Consider the following 22,757-nt stretch of genomic DNA (forward strand, 5'->3'; position numbering starts at 1 on the left):
GTATTTCAGCAGTGACATTAAGTTTATTGGATTAACGGAAAATATGCAATATGCATCATAACAAAATTAGACAGGTGCATAAATTTGGGCAACCCAACAGAGATATTACATCAATACTTAGTTGAGCCTCCTTTTGCAAATATAACAGCCTCTAGACATCTCCTATAGCCTTTGATGAGTGTCTGGATTCTGGATGGAGGTATTTTTGACCAATCTTCCATACAAAATCTCTCCAGTTCAGTTAAATTTGATGGCTGCCGAGCATGGACAGTCTGCTTCAAATTATTCCATCGATTATCAATGATATTCAAGTCAGGGGACTGTGATTGCCATTCCAGAACATTGTACTTCTCCCTCTGCATGAATGCCTTTGTAGATTTCGAACTGTGTTTTGGGTCATTGTCTTGTTGGAATATCCGACCCCTGCGTAATTTCAATTTTGTGACTGATGCTTGAACATTATCCTGAAGACTTTGCTGATATTGGTTGAATTCATCCAACCCTCAACTTAAACAAGGGCCGCCATCCCTGAACTAGCCACACAGCCCCACAGCATGATGGAACCTCCACCAAATTTGACAGTAGGTAGCAGGTGTTTTTCTTGGAATGAGGTGTTCTTCTTCTGCCATTCAAAGCACTTTTTGCAGTTACATGCATTCAAATCAGAAAAATTACAAAAGCACCCACATTTTTGTACAGCCGGTTTTTCACATTTAATTTAATTTCATACAACTAAATACTGATTCACTAAAATCTTTGTTAGGAAAACACCCCAGTACTCAGATGTTCCTAGGAAATGAAAGACATACCACTGTTATCTTTTTTGTTGAAAGTAGAGTAAATTATTATGCAGGCTGAGAGGGGTTCCCAAACTTTTTCATATGACTGTAGATGGTGATCTGCCCAACAACCAAATTCTTGCCTGTAAATGGAACATCAATAATCATTTCACCGCCATATTGCCCTTTATAAGCCATAAGCTTAAAATAAAATTGTTGAACAAGACTCCAGACAATTAGTTATGTTAAATCAATCAGGTTTAAAGTAAGGCTCTGATATCATGAAGGAAAACTGCCGTCAAAGGTGTGCGGGGAAGAAAAAAGACCCTTCCATTGTCTAAAACAAAATGTGAGCAAAATTCTCCAGCCTTGAACAAAATCTCACTTATCGTTTACATTCCTAAATTTAACAGATTTTTTTTTTGTAACTCAATAACCCATTATTCATGTTGGTTCATATATAACATTCCTGCTTTGTTTTCAAGCTGATTGATTGAAGGTGAATAACAACTCTGATGTGATTCCAGGATCAACAGAAACGCTACAATATAAGACCAATCATCATGCAACACTATTCTAGAGGACACATCTCTGAAATGGCAACTTTATCAGGAAAACTAAATGCCTTCAAAGGATTGGGACATCATTACAGGGCATACACAAGCATGTGCCGACAGTATAACCACTCATGCCAGACCAGTTAAGAGATCCAAGTTACATGTCAACGTGAGGATCCCAGTATATGTGGAGAGACATTACAGTGACCTAAGGATAACATGCAGACTGTACATATATTAAGCCTGAATAGAAATGTGAACCTAGGTCCCTAAAAATATGAGGGTACCACTACACCAAAATACCACCTCAAGGCCTTTCAGTAATCTTTGTCAGCTCTGAATGGCTGTTCTTGAATGCCACATAATAGACTGGAAGTCTACCCAACACTGCTCTGTGCCTTGTGATCAGTGCTGCTTGGATACTTTCAAACTCCTATGATCCTGAAATTGAGTGTTTAAGAGTGTTAGATAATGGACATATCAAAGATAAGGATGGATGGAACTTATGGTACTGAGAGATTCTGTCTCCTTTCTCTTTGGGACTCCAGAAAGCCAAAACTTATCCTGGTTACATGGCATGACCCAGTCCTGTACTGGGTGCATGAACAAAGCCATACTTGGACAATATAAAATAACTAATCATCTGCCTTGAATTTATCTAAAAAGCAAAGTTCCATAAGACAATCCGCATGAATACAGCAAGTATGTACAGATGCCACACAGAAGGCAGCCTAAATATAAATTCAACTAGCGACCAGGTGCTGAGAAGTGCCAAGGCTACCAACTGGGTTAAGGTTCCACATCATAACAGTCTGTTACAGTAAATGTGAAAATCTATTTTTTTATTCAAACAGTAACACCACATGCTAAAACACCTTTTTGTGTGTATGATTCATTTAGCAATGCAATTTCCACACACTGAATATTCAATAAATAACAATAAATATTAAACATGTGCTACCAATATGTAGACCAGCTACTGCAAGTGGCACCAACAATGCCAAAAAGACTGATAATATTGTACAACAGTGAGGCTTGTTTAAAGAAATCCCTTACCTCCATTCATGTTTCTCTGTAGAGCTTCAATTTAAAAATTGAATGCACTTTATATCCCTCGGAGAGAAGTGCAAACGGATCTGAGTCACAGTCTGTGTCGGTGATACTGCAACCTTTTAAGCATAAATCAAAGTTTCACAAGAATATTAAGTGAAAAATATTTTGAACTTCCTTAAATCACCCAAACTCCTGATTGTTTGTCAGCTCTAAAAGCAGAAACAGCATCACAGCCTACTAATGTCACAACCTGCATTACACGTAAAGTGCATTATTGGGCTATATGGGAAAAGCTCTAATCTGCCTACTCTGGTACACTGGCAAACTCATGTCCTGTATAAATTCAGATTAACATTGTTAGCTCGACATTGAATGTTGAGCGACACATACATTTTCTAAATTCTTAAAATAAGAAAGAGCTTATTTTGCCACACTTAAAATACATAGGCAGACTAAAAAACTATCACTTAAATATTGTTGTTTGTATCTGTGTCCTATTTCATGAGAATGACTGACTAATAAGCTGATTCAGTCATCCTAGATCCATCCTGTTGGAATTATGTGCTGAATTAGAGTTTACATTGCAGAGACTATCATGCAGAAATCACACAATCCCTTTTCCATTACAGGTTTAGAACAACCCGATTTATAAAATGAATTTGATGGATAGATAAATGGATGGATGAAAATACGCAATGAAACAAGATTTTCTGTCCACTTCATTGTCCTGCAGCCTGGAGTTCCTAAAACACCAACATGAAAAAAGTTTATTTAGAACATACAGAAGGCTGACACTTTCTGTAACTTTAGGCCGGTTTCAATGTCAAGTTTGTGTTTTATAAATTGAGACTTTTGCATTTCCAAGCATAAGCAAGATTTATAAATGAGGCTTCTGGCTTTGTGCACATGAGTACAGTCATGTATGAGCAGAAAACGACTTTCCCCAAACTGATGCCACAAAGTTCAAAGCACACAATTGTCAAAAATATCTTGGTACGCTTTAGCATTAACAGTACCTTTCACTGGAACCAAGATGCCTGCCCAAACCCTTATAAACTGCGCCAGACCATTATCCCATCTCTGCTAAATTTAGATACTGTATAGTCCAGAAGGTAGTTTCCTCCATATAGCTCCCAAATCCAGATTTGTCCATCACACTGCCAGAAAGTGAAGGTTGATTGTTTTTATCCAGAGAAAACAGTTCCACTGCTCTGGAGTTCAATGGCACTGGGCTTTATGCCACTCCAGCCAATGCTTCTTTGCACATAGTGACCTTAGACTTGTGTGCACCTTTTTTTCTTTTTCCTCTTTTAAAGACTATATTGGTAACAGATATCTCTATCTTTTAACCTTAAAGCGCCACTGCATGGGGGCTTGATGTGCTTTGGACGTGCTCTGTCTCTGGGTATGTCAGAGGACTGGGACTGCATGAAGTGGGTTTTAGCCTCACCTGGGGAGGCAAAAGGGAGGGTGGGGGTTAAGGGGAAGAGAAAGAGAGCAGGCTTGATCTATATCTAATCTATCATCTCAATCTTTATAATTATAACTATCAACGTAATAATAAGCTGCATGGCAACAACTCTTGGGGGAATAGGAAATTAAGACCTAAACTATTTCACTTCCAGTTAAGACTATAATATGACACCAAAAACTCAGAATCAGTGTCTCCATGATGGGACAGTTAACTTCGTAAGCTGGAATGTTAAAGGCCTGAATCACGAATTAAAGAGAAAGAAAGTACTTTCTCACCTAACAGGTCTAAATGCTAAAATAGTATTTTTACAGGAAACCCACTTACTAAGTAAGGATCAGTTCCGGCTGCAAAAAGACTGGACTGGCCAAATGTTCCATTCTAGTTTTACAAAGAAAACTAGAGGGGTGGGAATTCTCATACATAGAACAGTACCATTTGTAGCATCAGATGTAGTATTGGATCCTGAAGGGAGATATGTGATGGTCATGGGAGACTTATCTAACTGTAAAATGATTTTGATAAATGTTTATGCACCTAATGTTGATGATAAGGAATTTATACAAAATTTATTTGCATCCATTCCCAATCTGAACACTCATAAACTTATAATGGCTGGGGACTTTAATTGTGTTCTAAATCCACTTTTAGATAAGACTTCCTCCACAGGGGAACGCAACTAACACCGCAAAGATAATTACAAAGTTTATAACTGATCACAACTTATCAGATCCCTGGAGGTTTTTAAACCCAAATTCAAGAACATATTCTTTCTACTCACCAGTACATCATTGCTACTCAAGGATTGATTACTTCTTTATAGATAATAACTTCTTGCCTAAGATTAAATCTTGTAAATACGATGCTATTGTTATTTCAGACCATGCTCCGATGATCTTGGAGCTGAAATTACTAAGCCCCATACACTCACCCGCAGATGGCGTCTCAATCCGCTTCTATTAGCTGACGAGAATTGTACTGAATTTATATCCAAACAAATTGAATTCTTTCTAGAGACAAATACATCCCCTGAGATCTCTGCAGGAATACTCTGGGAAACTCTTAAGGCCTTCTTAAGAGGACAGATTATCTCATATCTTTCCCACAGAAATAAATCCGAAGCGAAGAAAGTAGCAGAGATAAAAGCGAAATTACTAAAATAGATGAAGAACATGCCAGACTACCAAGCGAGACTCTACATAAGAGGAGGCAGGCTCTACATTCAGAATTAAACCTCTTGACAACTAAAGAAACCGAACAACTAATTTACAAATCCAGACATCATTATTATGAACATGGAGAAAGCTAATAAGCTTTTAGCGCAACAAATTCACAAGCAAGAAGTGCATAGCGCAATCTCGGTAATTACTAACACGAATGGAGATAAAATCATGAACACAAAAATATAATGTACACTTTTAGAGACTACTATAAATCCCTATATACTACTGAGTTTAAAGAAGACAATATACAATCTAATGCATTTCTGGATAAATTACAGATACCACAAATTGACGCTATTAGTGTGGAGGAGCTCGATAAACCTCTGTCATTATCAGAATTACTGGATGCTATAAAGTCACTCCAAGGTGGAAAAGCAGCAGGCCCTGATGGCTACCCTGCAGAGTTTTACAAGAAATTCTCCGCTCAGCTAGCTCCCTCCTATTAGCAACATTTACAGAAGCCAGAGATAACCAATCTCTTCCACAAACCTTTCGCCAAGCACTAATCACTGTCTTTCCAAAACAAAATAAGGACTTATTACAATGTGCATCATACAGACCAATTTCACTTCTGAATAACGACGTTAAAATACTCTCTAAAATCATAGCTAGAAGGATGGAGAAAGTGCTCCCTCAATAATATCACAAGACCAAACTGGATTTATTAGGGGCCGACACTTATCTTCAAATCTTCGACGCCTGTTTAATGTAATATACTCACCAACTAAATCAAACACCCCAGAAATATTATTATCATTGGATGCAGAAAAAGCATTCGACATGATTGAATGGAAATACCTTTTACTATTTTGGAGAAGTTTGGGTTTGGCCCGAACATTTGTGCATGGATTAAATTACTGTATACTAACCCAGAAGCTTCAGTTTGCATCAATAACATTTGCTCAGACTACTTTAAACTAGAGCGTGGCACAAGACAAGGATGCCCTTTGTCACCACTGCTGTTTGCAATTGCCATTGAACCACTGGCAATACATTGTCGAAATACTGATCAGATAAAGGGGATTAGCAGAGAAGGACTGGAACAGAAAATCTCATTATATGCAGATGACATGGTACTGTATATATCGGACCCAGAAAATTCTGTGCCTGCAGTCTTAGCAGCACTCACAGAATTTCAAAAGCTCTCTGGTCTCAGAATTAATCTGAATAAAAGTGTACTCTTTCCGGTGAATTCAAGCATATAATATTAGATTAGACACCCTTCCTTTTATCATTGCAGAACAGTTTAAATACCTCGGGGTAAACATCACAAGTAAACATAAAGCTCTTTATCAACAAAATTTCGTCGTCTGTATGGAAAAAATTAAACAAGACTTGCATAGATGGTCAACCCTTCATCTCACACTAGCTGGAAGAATTAACACTGTTAAGATGAATATTCTTCCTAAGCTCCTTTTTATTTCAAAACATACCAATATACATTAATAAATCGTTCTTTAAGCAATTAGATTCAACAATAACCTCATTTATTTGGAATTCTAAACATCCACGCATCAAAAGAGCGACCCTACAAAGACAAAAGGCAGAAGCGGCATGGCTCTACCTAACTTCCAGTTTTATTACTGGGCGCAAATATACAGTCGATAAGAACCTGGACACAAATAGAAGAACATACACAGGCATGGACCGCAATAGAAGTAAAATCCTGCAGTACTTCTTTGTATTCCTTGCTTTGTGCTCCAATAAACACACGTTATCGGCAATACACTAATAACCCAATTGTGCTCCACTCACTTAGAATCTGGAACCAATGTAGAAAGCATTTTAAGACGGAGAAGCTTCTTTCTGTGGCACCCTGCAAAAGAACCACCTCTTTCAACCCTCACAAACATATGCAGTTTTAATATCTGGAAAAATTTGGAATTAACTTGCTTAGAGATCTTTATATAGACAACGTCTTTGCATCCTATGAACAATTACATTCCAAATTTAACATTCCAGCTACAAATTTCTTTCACTATCTTCAAATCAGGAACTTTGTTAAACAGAACCTTCCAGATTTTCCTCATCTTGCACCCTCATCCACGCTGGAAAAATTATTGCTCAATTTCAAGGAGTTAGACTCCATCTCTACAATATATAAAATCCTTTTACAATCCCTTCCTTTCAAAGATCCAAGAGGACACTGGGAAAATGACCTCTCAATTAATATATCAGAAAAGGAGTGGAAAGTAGCAATGCAGAGAATTCACTCAAGCTCCATATGCAAAGCATACAATTATACAACTCAAAATTATATATCGAGCACATCTGTCTCGACTAAAACTCTCAAAATGTTTCCAGGGCATGATCCAACCTGCGAACGTTGCAACCAAGCCCCAGCCTCACTAGGTCACATGTTCTGGGCCTGCTCCAAATTAACATTATTCTGGACAAAAATTTTTAATTACCTCTCAGACAGTCTTGGACTCACAATCCCTCCTAACCCATTAACAGCTGTGTTTGGGGTTCTTCCAGAGGGTCTTAAAGTGGAGAAAGACAAACAAATTGTGATTGCATTCACTACACTGTTGGCACGCAGACTTATTCTGATAAACTGGAAGAACCCAAACTCTCCTCTTTTAAGTCAGTGGGAAACTGATGTGTTATATTATTTAAAATTGGAAAAAATCAAATACTCAGTTAGAGGATCTGTGCAGACTTTTTCAAAACATGGCAGGATCTAATCAGTAATATTTTGAAATGATTTTATAAAGCACAGAGAATTTGTTGATTTAGGTATTTTTAAAAGCCTTAAATTTTACACCGTTTGGCTTGCTCTCTCTCTCAAGGGTGGGGATCGATCTGTTCTTAGCATAATTCTTTTTTTTTGTAAAACTTGATTGCTATTTATTGATTGTAATAAAATTAATAAATAAATAAAAAAAAAAAAAAACACCAACATGAAAAAAGTTTATTTAGAACATACAGAAGGCTGACACTTTCTGTAACTTTAGGCCGGTTTCAATGTCAAGTTTGTGTTTTATAAATTGAGACTTTTGCATTTCCAAGCATAAGCAAGATTTATAAATGAGGCTTCTGGCTTTGTGCACATGAGTACAGTCATGTATGAGCAGAAAACGACTTTCCCCAAACTGATGCCACAAAGTTCAAAGCACACAATTGTCAAAAATATCTTGGTACGCTTTAGCATTAACAGTACCTTTCACTGGAACCAAGATGCCTGCCCAAACCCTTATAAACTGCGCCAGACCATTATCCCATCTCTGCTAAATTTAGATACTGTATAGTCCAGAAGGTAGTTTCCTCCATATAGCTCCCAAATCCAGATTTGTCCATCACACTGCCAGAAAGTGAAGGTTGATTGTTTTTATCCAGAGAAAACAGTTCCACTGCTCTGGAGTTCAATGGCACTGGGCTTTATGCCACTCCAGCCAATGCTTCTTTGCACATAGTGACCTTAGACTTGTGTGCACCTGCATGGCCATGAAATCCATCTCACGAATTTCCTGATGCACAGCTCTTGGCAGTTTGGAATGCTTTTATTAGCGGTGCAGCAGCAGATATTCAATTTTTAGGAGTTATACGATTTAGCACTTGCCGATGCCCCTCTGTGAGTTTTCATGGACTGCCACTTTGTGGCTGAGCTGTTGTTGTTCATAGACATTTCTATTTCACTACAATAGCACTTACAGTGGACCAGGGCAGACCAAGCGGAGCAGAAATTCTATGTACAAAGTAGCATCCTATGTGAGTGCCACGTTTAAAGTCTCTGAGCTATTCAGCACGGCCTATTCTACTGCTAGTGTTTGTTAATGGAGAATATACAGTATAGGTGTATGCTTGATTTTGTGAATGAGTTAACAATGGGTGAAACTGAAACACTTGAACTCAATTTAGAGGGCTGTCCACATAAGTTTCATCACATAGAGTACTTCTAACTCTTGCTGCCTTTGATGTTTTCTATCAAAAGGTTTTATGGTAATGGTTGAAAATAGAATTCCTATAGTGGTTTGTGCAGGTCTTTAAGAAAGACATGTGATACCTTATGTGTAATAGAACAGTAAGAAGGCCCCGAAGGCAAAAAATTGAACATCACCTGTACTTTAAGAAGGCCTACCCTAAAACAACCCTTTTCAGGAGGCATTTACTTGTGAATAAGGATGTAGGAGTCGGGCTGCCTCTGCACTATACAACTGAAATTGTAATTAACACAGAATTCTCAAATCCACTTTCCTGGGAGGCAAGAGTATTTCACAAGGCTCACTATTGCATGCAGGACCAAATCTTGAATTAATAATTAATTTTTTTCTGAAGTACTTGAAAAAGTAATTGCCACACAGCTTCAGTAATATGTTACGAAAGGTTCCCCCCCGGATTTCACATTGGTCGCACTATAGAGGTAGTACTAAATTATGTTGTAAATTATGTTTTAAGACCTTCTGATAAAGGGAATCTTACAGTAGTTATATTATTAGATCTAAGTGCAGCCTTTGACAGTACTGACCACTCTATTCTATGGCATAGACTTGAAAGTGATGTTGGGCTCTCAGGCTCTCAGTTCCTTGCATGGTTTCATTCATATTTATCAGTATTGATAGAATTGTGCTGACAGTACTCCTTCATCGTATTCAGAGTAGTGCTGGGTGGTATGACCAAAATTCTATATCACGGTATTTTTCAAAATTGTACCAGTTTCACGGTATTCAGCAGTATTTTTTTTCCATTCATGAGTTAACCACATTTTCCACTGTAATTACTGCAGTAGACTGGCTAAGAATAACCTATTCCACTGTCATGAGAATTGTACATTGTACAAAAAAACATTTTAATGTGTGCACAAGTATTAATACAGGTTTGTATGGCCCCATAGTGATAGTTTTCAAGGAGGGGCACACTAATGAAAAGAAGGAATCACATTGCATAACAGTTGCAGTCAAAATATAGATCCTTTTTATTGAACAAATTTTGCAAACAACTTAAACTAAAATTTTGACATAATTTCAACCATCCAAAGAGGCATTTAGAACATCCAGAGCTGCTTGTCAAAAGTTGTATTGCACTGAACATGTCTTAGAAAAGGAATAAATAGTAAATATTTTTTGTAAACCAACTACACTTTCTGTTAATGTTAACAATCTCTGTCCACTAACACGTTAAAGTGACTTTTTAAACAACTTTACCATCATTAAACTGCATAATATTTAAACTAATAAATAACAATAAAATAAATAATAGTGTAACTTACAGTAATAATACTATTACTTCAAAACGCGATTGCACGACCGCGGGGAGTTTTTGAGGAGACTGGGGCGAGTAGTACCCGATTGTTCTCTATTGCTTCATCGGCTTACTTATATTTATGGGCCGGCAGGATAGGGGGAAGCAAAAAAGAAAAGATAGAACACAAGCAGGTTAAAGAAGGGAAAAGGCAGTCATGGGAGACGATACAGACACCAGGAAGGTGAAGGCAGCACAAGCTGGGGCTCCATAAGGGACCGCAGGCTGAGGCGATCTAGGGGCTGGTACACCCCAATCACTAAGTGTGTAGAGTGGGGTGAGCAAAATGTAAGACCTCCCAATGGATCTGAGAAGCGACTGAGTGAGCGCGAAGGAAGACAGGAATTGTGCCAACCTTGGACAGTTTGGCTGCGCAGTGTGGCGGCAGCCAAGACAGGAGTTGGCAAAAAGCAGTTAATGCTGCAAAGGCTCCACGAGCAGTGCCGTGGAGACAGAAGGTGGTGTGTTGCGATCGGGCGAGGAGAGAGACTGCATTTTAACCTCTATTTTAATGGATTTATTTATTATGGATTTTATCCCCACGTTTCACTGGTTTTATTGATTTGCTATTTATTTGGGTACTGTATTTTTCTGAACACTGCACAATGGACACTTTTGGTTTGGCTGTTTTTAACAAAAGCACTTGAGCACTTACACCATCCCCTGGCTTCATTGAGATTTCTCAACTCATCTTGGTCATAACTATTGATGGTGTTGGTTCAACAGACTTCCATATGGGAAAAGGGAGTCTGTAGGGGACCGGCATCGTCACACTATTACACAGTAACCAGGTACATTACACAGTATTAAAAAAAAATAAAACAAGTACAACTTGATTTGCAGTATTATCCAGTAGTATAGAAACAGTATTCACACATTTGAACATAATGGTCCACATCTGAACTTTTAAAACCAAAGTATCTTCAGACAACAGACACGGCACCTTTTTTCGTCAAAAGTTCTTCTGTGTCATCATGTTCAACTTTATCGTCTGCTACAGCTTCCATTTAGGAATGTTCTCTGCCCATTTTCACTGCTCAATACCTCCACTAACGCATGTACTCTGTTGCACGCCTGTTTAGCGGTGCAGCAGTGAAAAAGGTCCCCCCTTAAACAATTTCCCGCTGCGCCACTTTCTGAACATTGTTTAGGCTATTTAAACCAATGTTCCAGTATAAGAAAAATCCATATCATAGCAAAAATAAAAAGCGGTTTTTGGTATGAACCGATAAACCGCCTACCACTAATTCGGAGGTTAAATATGGTGTCCCGTAGGGCATAGTTCTCAGACCATTACTGCTTTTATTTTACATGCTTACATTAGGAGTTGTCATTAGAAAATATAACATTCATGTTCTATTGTATGCAGATGATGCACAGCTATAAGCTTTTAGACCAAATGAAATTTTTACAATAATATGCTTAATTAATTGTGTCAAAAGAGTTTATAGTTGATTACTGCTTGCCTTGGAATAAAGAAAAACCAGTACTTTTTGGGGAATTAAGTATTATATAATTTTTTAACTCAGATGGACTAACTATAAATTTCACTTAATCGGCCCACAACATAGCTGTTATCTTTGGCACAAGTTTGTCTTTTAAAGCACACATTACAACACAATCTAAAGCCTGTTTTAACATCAAAATATTGGCAAATTAAGGTAGCTTCTAAATATGGTGCATACTCCATTTGTAGCAATTAATTGACCCATTATTTCTAACAAAATTGACTACTGCAATGTGTTATTAAACAACCTGTTCAAACCATTGTAAATGCAGCCTTCAGTTAATTCAAACATGTTGCTGCAAGAATCATTTCTAGAAATAGAAAATAGAAAATACAACATATAAACTGCTTTTCTTATGTCTTTACATTGACTTTCAGTTGACACTAGAATTGATTTCAAAATCTTTCTTTTTAAGTATAAAGACTTGAATAGCCAAGTCCCTGTTTACCTTTTCAAATTGGAGCGCACATTGCAGTCTAAAATGTTGGTGTGCTTAATTCCCTAAGGATTGATAAAACAAAAGTAGAAGGCCAAGCTTTTAATGGCCAGGCTCCAAATCTATGGAATGATCTGCCTCTTTATATTTAAGAGGTGACCCTTTAAATCCAGGCTGAAGACTCATTGCTTTAGTCCAGCATACACTGATTTCAGCTGCTGATCAGCTGGGAGTATTACATCTCAGTTTATTAGTCATTTGTCCAAAAGATGAACTATTGCAACAATTATGAACCATTAGAAGCCCTGCCCTCTTCTGTTCCTCTTTTTGGTGTCCTATTGTTGAACCTGGTGCCACTGCTCTACTTCCAAGCTGTTTTCCTGCAAATTGGAATGACACACTGGTATTGGAAGCTTTGGAGTTAAGAGATGACAGGACTGAATCTTCCTATCAAATGGCCTGCACAGACTTATTTATACTGCAGAAGTCCCAGAAGTGCATGGACGGCCAGTTGGCCAAGATCACCAGAACTGTGACTAACTTTGTCTGTTATAACTGACAAGGACCCCTCCATAACTTTGTTTTCTCCATGGATGCTGCTGACTGGAGCTTTTGTTTTCCTCTCCTCCATTGTCAAACGGCAGTGGTTCAGCAATTATATTAATGGGCAGATCTAGTTGGGTTCTGTTTATGTTAATTACGTTGGAACTGCTTTGTTTTGTTGTTAAAATAAATTTGCGTCATTATGTATTATTAATGCCTGTAGTTAATTAGACTATAACAGAGGTGCTTATTTAAAATAAGACACCATAAAGGACTTTGCTTAACTGCATCTACTACATCTTCATTCATTCATTCACTCAGTGTCTCATCCATCCAGGGCTCCTTCTATGTCTCTCAGCAGACATTTATTGGCTCTGATTCCTTCTGACCCAGTAGATAACCACATACTGTGTCTTTAAATTGTTTAACTGCACCATATGCCCAAGAAACAACAAATAAACTGAGGTGGGCTGGCGCCCTGCCAGGGGTTTGTTTCCTGCCTTGCGCCCTGTGTTGGCTGGGATTGCCTCCAGCAGAACCCTGTGGTTCAGATATAGCGGGTTGGATAATAGATGGATGGATGACAACAAATAAATAATTTCACATCAAATTCCAATTGAAATGACTAAACATTTCAAGGAATAATTAAAAAATAGGAAACAGCTTCTAACCAGGTACAATTAAAGCAATTGCAAGAAAAGAAAAGAAAAGACAATGATTTCCGTACAACTGCAATTGCTAATAACATGCTCCTCCACTACGACTTCTGCAATATGCAAAAAAGCGTCTCCATTCTGATTTATTTCTGCTGCTGGTACTAATTTTGATCTTGTTTAAAAATCTCTGATTTGTGTGTTATTCTAGACTGTAATTATGCACATTCATAACTAATTCTTTCCACTGCCTCTGCTGGCAGAATCAGGCACAAGGAAGGAAACAGCCCTGGATTATAGGGTGCAGATCAATCACAGGGCCCACTCACACACACGCACACACACACACACAATGGGGTCAGTTTAGCAGTTTGCAATCAACAAGACCAGTGTGTATTTGAGGATGAGAGAGGTTAAGCCTATACAGACAGACTCCACACAGATAAGACATGACATTTACTCTCAAGGTACTGGATTCATTAGGCTCCTTACCACTACACCACCCTCTTCTCATTCTATGTTTCACCAGATTACTCATCCCGATTTTTTAATTAGAAAGCATCAGGTGGATAGAAGATAAAACAAAACCAGTGCCAGACCTTCAAAGATTCAACCACCACCAGTGTAGTGTAGCAATCTCAGATCACCTAAATTGTGACTTTTACCAAGGACCGGATTCAGCCCTGAGTTTTTTTTTCTCTAGGGAGTGTGCCCACAATGACACGGGAGACCATATAAACCTCAGGTCATTAAAATGGTGAAGAACATATGCTAATACCATACTGTACATAATATGCAAGATATGAAATATTGGAGGACCATATTTGGGAAAAATTGTTTAGTTATAATTATTAATAAGTAAGCCCACCCATCAATTAATTTTAAAACCTAAGTACTTGCTTACAATTCATCATCACAGGGAGTCTTGTTTGTCTTGGGCATAAACCAACTCAGAACCAAGAAATAAGTTAAAAACACATTTTTGTTTTGAGTAGCTCACACTGCTCAGAACAGATTCCTGCCTTGCCTCTAATGCTGCTGAGACTGGCCCCAGCTCCCAAAAATCGTGATCCAGATAAGCAGAAAATGGGTGGACTAATGGATTTTTAAAAATGGAGTGACACAGTTATTCACTTGAAGGCACCTGCGTTTAACTCCTAAGTGGGCCACTAAATGTGGAGTTTGCATGTTCTTCCTGTGTACATGTGGGTTTTCATATCTTCTTTCTCTCAAAGGGATGTACAGTTTTTAATTGGTGACTCTTTTCTACCCCAGAGTGAGTGACACTGGTATCCTTTTAAATTAAGCCTTCTAAAATGATTTTGAAATGACCTCCATGTAGAATAAAGTTACAAAAGTTTACTTGTCTTTTAGTTCAGTGCTGTAAATGTTAACCCTATCATATTTCTTAACTGGATTTCTTTTAATTCTTAATTATTTACTTTGTTTCTGTGGTTGGATTGACAAAAAGTTGCATGAAATTTGCATGAACTGCCCTAATTCGGGGTGTTCATAAATGTAATGATTTACTTCATAAGGTAGAAGAGCACTGTAGCTGCTGGTAAGTGAGGTAAGATCAAGCATGAGTCAGACACGTGTAAAAGGAAAACTCTCAGTCCAAAAAGGTTAGTTATAAAGAAGGTTTAGTAAAAATTCTAGCAAACAGTCTACACAAGAATAGAGAAAAGTTGTTACACACGTAAAATAAAAGGCAAAAAAAAAGGAAAAATGTTTCTACTTGTTAAACTTCAATTGTTTCTATACTTAAGGATGAGTTATTTCACTATGCTTTACTTCACATTCAGTGCGTTCTAAATGTACAGCTCTGTGCATACCACAGGCACAGTTTGAAACCGTGTGCATCTATGCCTTACCTACGGCAAGGCAGGTCACCAACTGAGACTAACATACGGTCAGAGGGACAAGAAATAGTTTGAATATACCAATTCAAGATAATTCAATATATGAACCTCCCATAGACTATGCACTAATATATAGGCAAACATTTAATATAATGTAAATAACTAGCAAATGGCTCTTACATACACAATAAGCAAAAATAGCTATTTCGAATATTTGAAATATTAAAATGTGTGCTTCAGTTTAAATGTTTATTGCCTAAATATTCTGAAATATAATAGAAATCTGCCAATTTTCACCCTCTGATAGAGGTCTGTAGAGCCCAAATAAAGGATGAGAAATGAAAAATAGCATCATCATTTATAATCCCCAACTTTGAAATAGTTTAAAATGATACCTGACTTTCTTTTGTTTGAAATTTGTCATTTTAAAACGTTTGGTAGCAGTTCTTAGAGGGCTGGACCTCCAGCAAAGAATCAAATATTAAAAATATCATATTTGTGATTAGCAACCACGATATAGCATAAATCGATACTCTACATGCCTATATTACTAATTTCCATTTTTTAAATTTTTTGGCAAAAGTAATAACTTTGACCCCTTGTATCTCATTAGCGGGTGAACCCCTAGGGGCAGTAGATGTGGAATGAACAACTTCAAATCCTTTGGATTATTTGTGCTGAAGACACCTATTGGTTTACTCTTTATCATTAGGGGTATCTTCACAAATCTATACATATAAAAGGCAAAGCCCTCACTGACTCATCACTAATTCTCCCACTTTCCATATAGGTGGGAAGCTGAAATTCCGCATGTTCATTCCTTGCACTGTACTTATAAAAGTTACATATGATTCATGTCCTATTGCAACACCCAAGGGGGGAAACGGGTGTACCCCCTAAACTGTATATATAGATAGGGGAAAACCCTCCTCACTATTTCTGCGACTTCCAATATATATAGGAAGCCCAAATTTCCCATGCTCATCCTTTACACTGTACTTACAAACGTTGACCATGTTTCATTTCGCTCCGTGCCTCGTAATGAACTTTCGAAAATAACATCTTCTTTTTGGTGGTTCTCGCCATTATGTCATAAGGAACTTTCCAAACTGACCTCTACTTTTGGCGGTTTCATTCCTTATTTGCGTTAACAGAGGACTGGCCGTACACCAGTCCCCCTTTCTTTTTCCACAAGGCTGCTGTCCGCACACCTACCACGTGGTGGGCTCTCTGCCTATATACATTAACGACATCCCGCGCTCATGTGCCTCCTCACTCGCTTCCGTACTTTCCTCAGCTATTCGTTGCGCTCACTGCTCCCTTCTTCTTTACTCCACCGCTTCAAGCCTGTTATTGTTGGCCTTGCTTCATGTCTTCCTGCTGGTGACTCCTGCCTTTTCGTTTACTCCATTGCTTCAAGGATGACATTGTTGGGTTTCCTTACTTCCTCACGTCTCCCTCCTCATGACTGTTGCCTTTTTTTTCACTCCACTGCTTCAAGGCAGCTTGGTCATTTCACAACCCGAGGGCAGAACTGCAAACGTAGTTTACAAAGAGATCCTTAGATCCTAAAAATGTGCTTTTCTCATACACAACATTCGCAATCATAAATTAAACTATTTGCAATCATTAAATGTACTCTCAATACTAAAATAAGCCTACGACAATTGCATTGACAATCATGTTACGTTATTTTTTAAATGTTTCCTTTTCTTTTTCATAACTTCTTTAACACACTACTTCTCTGCTGTGAAGCGCAGGTATTTTGCTAATATGGCATAAAAATGGCCTGAAAATGTGTGTTTTCGGGCAAAATCTAAGGGGAATCCCAAAAACCTTAATGTCTTGTAGAACTAGACATCATGACAAGTCAACCGATATACAGGGTGAGTCAAAATTACGTTAACATTTGAATCGAGGAAACAATTTATTCCCAAAACATTTTCATATTCAAATATGCAAGATGATTTACAGGAATGTCTGAACCTGCTCACCATCATGTTTAACACACAAAAACCAACAAGCAAAAGTACCATTTAAAGCCCGGACACACATTTCACGGGGAATAGATGATACCACAGTCTATATTCTGTCCTTCAGGTCATTGATATCACAAACTTTCCTGCTATACACGCGCTCCTGCACACCATACCCCATAACTAGAAATCACAGGGTGTCAAATCAGGAAAGTATGGAGGCCATAGCAATGGTCCACCACAACCTATCCATTGACCTGGAAAGGTGTGGTCGAAATAAAAATAATCCGTTAGCGTTAACATAATTTTGTCTCACCCTTTACTGTATAATATGCTGCAGTTTCCTCATACCAGTGAATGAGGAGTCACTGGACAAAAAATAACAGAAGTGATTTGAAAGAGTTTGCAAGTAATTCTGATGATCTCAATATATTCCATGGTTATTTTCAACGAAAGTATACAAAGATACACATGAGGAGGCTGGCCCCTCTCTTCTTTTTAGTTTGCTTTATTCCTTAAAGTTTGTTTCCTTCATTGTTACTTTTGTGTTCAATTGTAAGTGTGTCAGGTCACTACTGTCGCATGTACAGAGTTGAATCAAATCCTTAGTAGCATGTGCTTATCAGCATGCAGTCTGTCACCACTCTCTGGCACAAGATAACTTAGGAGAAAGAGAAGAGGTTAGTTTTTACTTGCCTGCTCATCAAGAAGCAACTATTAAGAAAAAGAACTATAAGAAAAGTACAATTAAAAGAAATTTACAAACATAAACACAGATGACTGCTAGAAGCCTTTAAACAGAAAAGATCAATTTCCAAACTGATACAATACACATGCTATTCCTGTAAAGACTCTGATAAAAGTTGAAATGAGAAGTGAAACCTGCAGAAGAAATGTGGAATTTGGTTACCATTAATAGAAGAGGGGGCTCTGATAAGATCAGATGCTCACTTCCCTAGTGCATTAGAAAAAAAAAAGTATGGTCAGCGGCATTGTGTTTACCAGTCTTTTGACTAAGGTTCTTCTTCTTCTTGTTTTGGCTGCTCCCATTAGGGGTTGCCAGAGCAGATTATCTTTTTCCTTGTCTTCCTGTCGTCTGCATCTTGCTCTGTTATGCCTTTATTCAAGTCAAATCTAATAGATATGTACAACAAGAAAATTGGAACTGGACATCACCACTTCTGCTTGACCCTCAAAACAAGTGAGTCCAGTTTCAGGCCAGAGGGTTGATTGTTCTTAGTATTTTGTACTTTATTGAAGCTGTACCTGAAATGTTAGCAGGCTTGTTTTTCCCAATAGGTAGCAGTTCCTTTTACTTAAAGCTGCCAAATGATCTTACACCCAGTGTCTCAATAATAATTAATTTTTTTACTTTAATCGCATTATACCTTAGAGTAAAGTGAAAAGTATTTGAACCCACTGGTGCACGGTGTTTATCCAGTATATAATAACCTATGTCAGCACATATTCCATCTATCCATCCATTATCCAACCTTCTATACCCTAACATAGGGTCACAGTGGGGTCTGCTGGAGCCAATCCCAGCCAAAACAGGGCATAAGGCAGGAACAAATCCTCGGGCAGGGCGCCAGCCCACCGCAGTCAGCACATATTAAGAAGTTGAATACTGTTAAAGAATAATTGATGCATTTAAAAAATAGAAGTACAGTAGACCCCCGGACAGTGGCCTCAGTCATTTGCGGATTTTACCTTAGAACCTATCTAATAATTGATAGTGGAAACCGCAAATGTCCTCTGCAATTTTTATGGGTTTTTTCGTGGCAATACTGTACTGTAGAGAAAAACGCGACTTGAGATGGTGAAAGTACCCAATAGAATTTGAAACTGCAAGTTCCAACAGTCCCTGCAGTGTCTCTGATTGGTCTTCTGCTGAGGGTGCAGGGGCTGTTGGGATCAAAGGATGTCAGCACAGCTTTTGAAAAGGGGGCCAGTGACCAAAAGCAAAAAAAAAAAAGTTTTTGTAATTTGTATTTCAACTTTCTGTCTGTCTGCCTTCTCTTGGGTTACCTGTACTTATTCGTTTTGTCCTGGATTGTTTCGTGGTTGGGGTCTGGATTGTCTGCTGTCTGAATGTGTACATGAGGACTGTAAGTGGATTCTTGGCCATCCTGCAAAGAAAGGAGCGCTCCTGAATCCGTCCACCTGTCTTCACTATTTCAGGAACTAGCAGTAGGACTATCTTTAAATTCCCATTCAACGTGCGGATCTCTGGACTATCTATTTTCATCATTACATTTCATCCATTGTCGTTTTTCATGATTTATTGTGTGTGTTTTGTTTGTGCTTTGTTGTATTTAATGTGTAATCACCGTAAGGGTAAAGGGGGGGGCGTTGTTTTCATTTATTGCATTTGTTTTCATTACATTTTTTATTTGCGCTATGATTACCAGTTTGCTTTGTTTTTGTCTCTGTTTGTTAGTGTGTGCAGGTCAGACCAAGCCTGGGTGTGTCCCTGGAATCTCCACCATAAAAATAAATAAATCGCCATCTTCTCAACAATGTGAATTTTAGCGGCACTGGACCACTACAGTTATTCATTTCTCCTTGTTGCTGATTGACTGTGATGCATCTCCAGCTGAGTGTTCTTGTGTTTTCCGTTTTGTTCCTCTTAACCCTTAAAACACCACAATTGGCTATAGTCGTTTCCCAGTGCCATTTGCGAGCATGCAGGAGCTGAACAGTCAGTGCCATACATTCGTTGAGCAGCCAGTTCATGACCACTGCCAGCCCCTTGTGAGCAGGGGGGCTGAACACACCTCTAGAAGACACGGACGCTCCTCAAAAAACGCCTTTTAAAAATGCTTATAGACTACTTTCACATCGCTCCCTTACTTGCTTGGCTTACTTGCTGCTGCTTTGTCGCATGATATGCTTCTCGCACGATGCTACACTTACTTAAAACCCTGAACAGCACCTGTCCTTTTTGGGTGATTGCTTTGTTTCTCTCTCCTCCCCCAGACATCCTCTGTTCCTGTTGGGGGTCCCGCTCCCGTTGTGCTCCCCTGTGATGTTTGTCTATTCTTTAATCGAGAACTAACTGCATACTGAGTTAATTTTACTTCTGAAAGAGACATGTTTGTTTGAAGTGTTTGAATAAAGTTCCTGTTTCTACAATCTCTTGTGTTTCTGTGCAATTCTGTGACCCAAGTGTGACACCCTTACCTGCACTTACCTCTGTGTGCTTGAGTGCAGCCAGTTCAAGCGCAGTTGGCTCGGTGATTTACTGATGGTGTCAGTTACACCTTGTACATATTGTTCCAGTATTTTTTAAAATAGTTTTTACAGTTCATTAGCAGTGTGAAAAATGATCAGTGTTGCAGTAATTGTGATGCTTTTTCTTTGTGAATTGTGACGTTTACTTAAAGTGCAGCAAAAAAGCATTTGGCATCCAGGGACGCACTGACCCCCAAGTATGTGGCAGTTTAAGCGAAACGCCCTGCACCTTCTAAGGCATCCGGCAATGAAAATGTGCTTGCATGAATTACAGTAGATATAGCGGTACCATTGGCATTTTACATTCTAGCACTGCGGGAGACATAACAGTACAGTATACAGGTTTACCTTTACATTCTTGTTTTTTAGGTAATGTATTAAGCTGAGTTTGAAATTAAATTAAAGTGTTTTGGGGGCATATATAGGGTTTAAACTATAAAAACAGGCATTTTTTAACCACATCCAAAATTCATGGTTTTTCACAATTCATCGGTGCTCTAGGAACTATATAGCCCTCTCTTGCTTACAGCTTGATTTTGAATAATTCTGAAACTGTGACCAACATCTGGCTTGAGTGACACCCCACTTATTCTTTCATTTTTTACATGATAATGATTTCCAGACTTCCAATCTCATCACAAACCCAACTGCAACAAAACGAATTCAGACTAAAGAAGAAGTCCTTAGCACTGTACATGCTGATCTGCCCTTATCCTCTAAAATGGTATGGATCTTAAAGTCACCCTAAGGTTCTGTCCTATGCAGGAGGAGTGGAGTGGAGGATTGACAAGTTAATAACTAATGGGAGGATGACCTGGGGAAATTCTAGTGTAAAAGAGCATTCCACCTGGAGATTTATCAAATCAAAAAAACAATCTGATCTCTATGGGAGCCACCTTTAACATCTATAAACACCAAAAAATGTATTGTAGTGCCCCTGAGGTAAGACCTCAGAGAGACATGCTGCTCAGGTGGCCGACAGTTTTTGTGGGGGGGGGGTTAGCAATATCTAAAGAAGCAGCAGGTGGACCCCCAACTGTTCAAGATACAGAGCTAGTTAGGCTCACATGCCCTTCCTACTTGGTAGGAAATATCACCCGAGAACAGACTCTGGTCCCATTGAGACAACCTGGCCGTCTGCGACAGAGTGCTGCAGTGACAGCAGCAGTGGCACAAGCCAACCGCCAATGCAAAGTGCTGTGGGAACTAGAAATCCTACAAAGTGCATGTGAATTTCCCAGAGCAGGACACTTTAGGGTAATTAAAACACTAAAACATTTTTAATGGGGTCTGTGGAAGAAGTGACCATCACCCACTGGGTGACCTAAAACCTCTAAGAGAAAACAGGCAGAAGGAAGTTTCAATCATAACCATTTATTCTCATTGAAGAGGGAGCACACAGCATTCTGTAACGAGATGCACACCTTTTCTGCTAGATGAGGTCTTTTTTATACACAAGTAAAAGGTACAGAATTAGATTACATCATACAAAGTTTCTTATCATCATTGGCTGCTTCCAGTTGCTAGCCGTACACAGGGCAAATGAACCATACTAAATTATAAGTAAACACGGTCAGCAAAAACACGTAGATCATTAATGTCAAGAGTCGTGTGTTTGCTTTGCCATTTTTAGCTCCTTTCTTTATTAGCACAGAAACTGAAGGCAGATGCCTTCCTCATACAGCAAATAAAGATAAAGTTTCCTGCTGACAGTCTAATGTAGTCTTCTTGCTTCCCGTATCAGCTTTCCTAAGTTACCTGGAAACGCTTTTACATTATATAGTGAACTTTGCTAAATGTGCTTAATTACTTTAAGATATAAAATCCAAACTTCACAACTATTAATGAACTTGTTTACCACAGGTCACTGCTGCAACTCCTGTACTGTAAAGAAAGCACCCACCCAGACAATCAGTTATGCTACTCCAGCAATAATGATAAAGAGCACTGCTGGTTTGAGAAAAGAACTTTTAGATCCTTTAGTGACTGCTTCCACCACACAGCCCCAGGCTGCTTTGTCATGTTGCTTGCTAATGCATGCCACCCGGATCCACTTCACTCTGCTCACCCAAGGCCAAAAGCAACCTGTATGTCCCACTATGCCCTGACTTTTTCCATATGTACACTTTTAAGTGTTGCTTTAACACTGTAAGAGTTATTGCTGCTGTTTGTTTACAATTCAAAATCTACTGCGGTACGAACCTATCAAGGTATTGAAGGA

General features: G+C 38.5%; 1 protein-coding gene across 3 annotated transcripts in view; it reads right to left on the minus strand.

The window, feature by feature from the left end:
* LOC120532609 (interleukin-6 receptor subunit beta-like) overlaps positions 1-3,589 on the minus strand; it is a 77,346-nt gene extending 73,757 nt beyond the window's left edge. The window contains exons 1-2 of one of the 3 annotated variants that reach the window (XM_039758758.1): positions 3,406-3,587; positions 2,393-2,505 (exon numbers count right to left, since the gene is read on the minus strand). In XM_039758758.1, coding sequence (XP_039614692.1) covers positions 2,393-2,402 — 10 coding nt within the window. In that variant the 5' untranslated portion in view covers positions 2,403-2,505; positions 3,406-3,587. Of the gene's footprint in view, positions 1-2,392; positions 2,506-3,405 lie in introns of all 3 variants that reach the window. The other 2 variants (XM_039758761.1, XM_039758759.1) reach the window with 2 other exon arrangements.
* Between the last annotated feature and the right edge of the window lie 19,168 nt (positions 3,590-22,757).

This window comes from Polypterus senegalus, chromosome 7 (assembly GCF_016835505.1).
Source record: "Polypterus senegalus isolate Bchr_013 chromosome 7, ASM1683550v1, whole genome shotgun sequence".
In the NCBI taxonomy this organism is placed as follows: Eukaryota; Metazoa; Chordata; class Cladistia; order Polypteriformes; family Polypteridae; genus Polypterus; species Polypterus senegalus.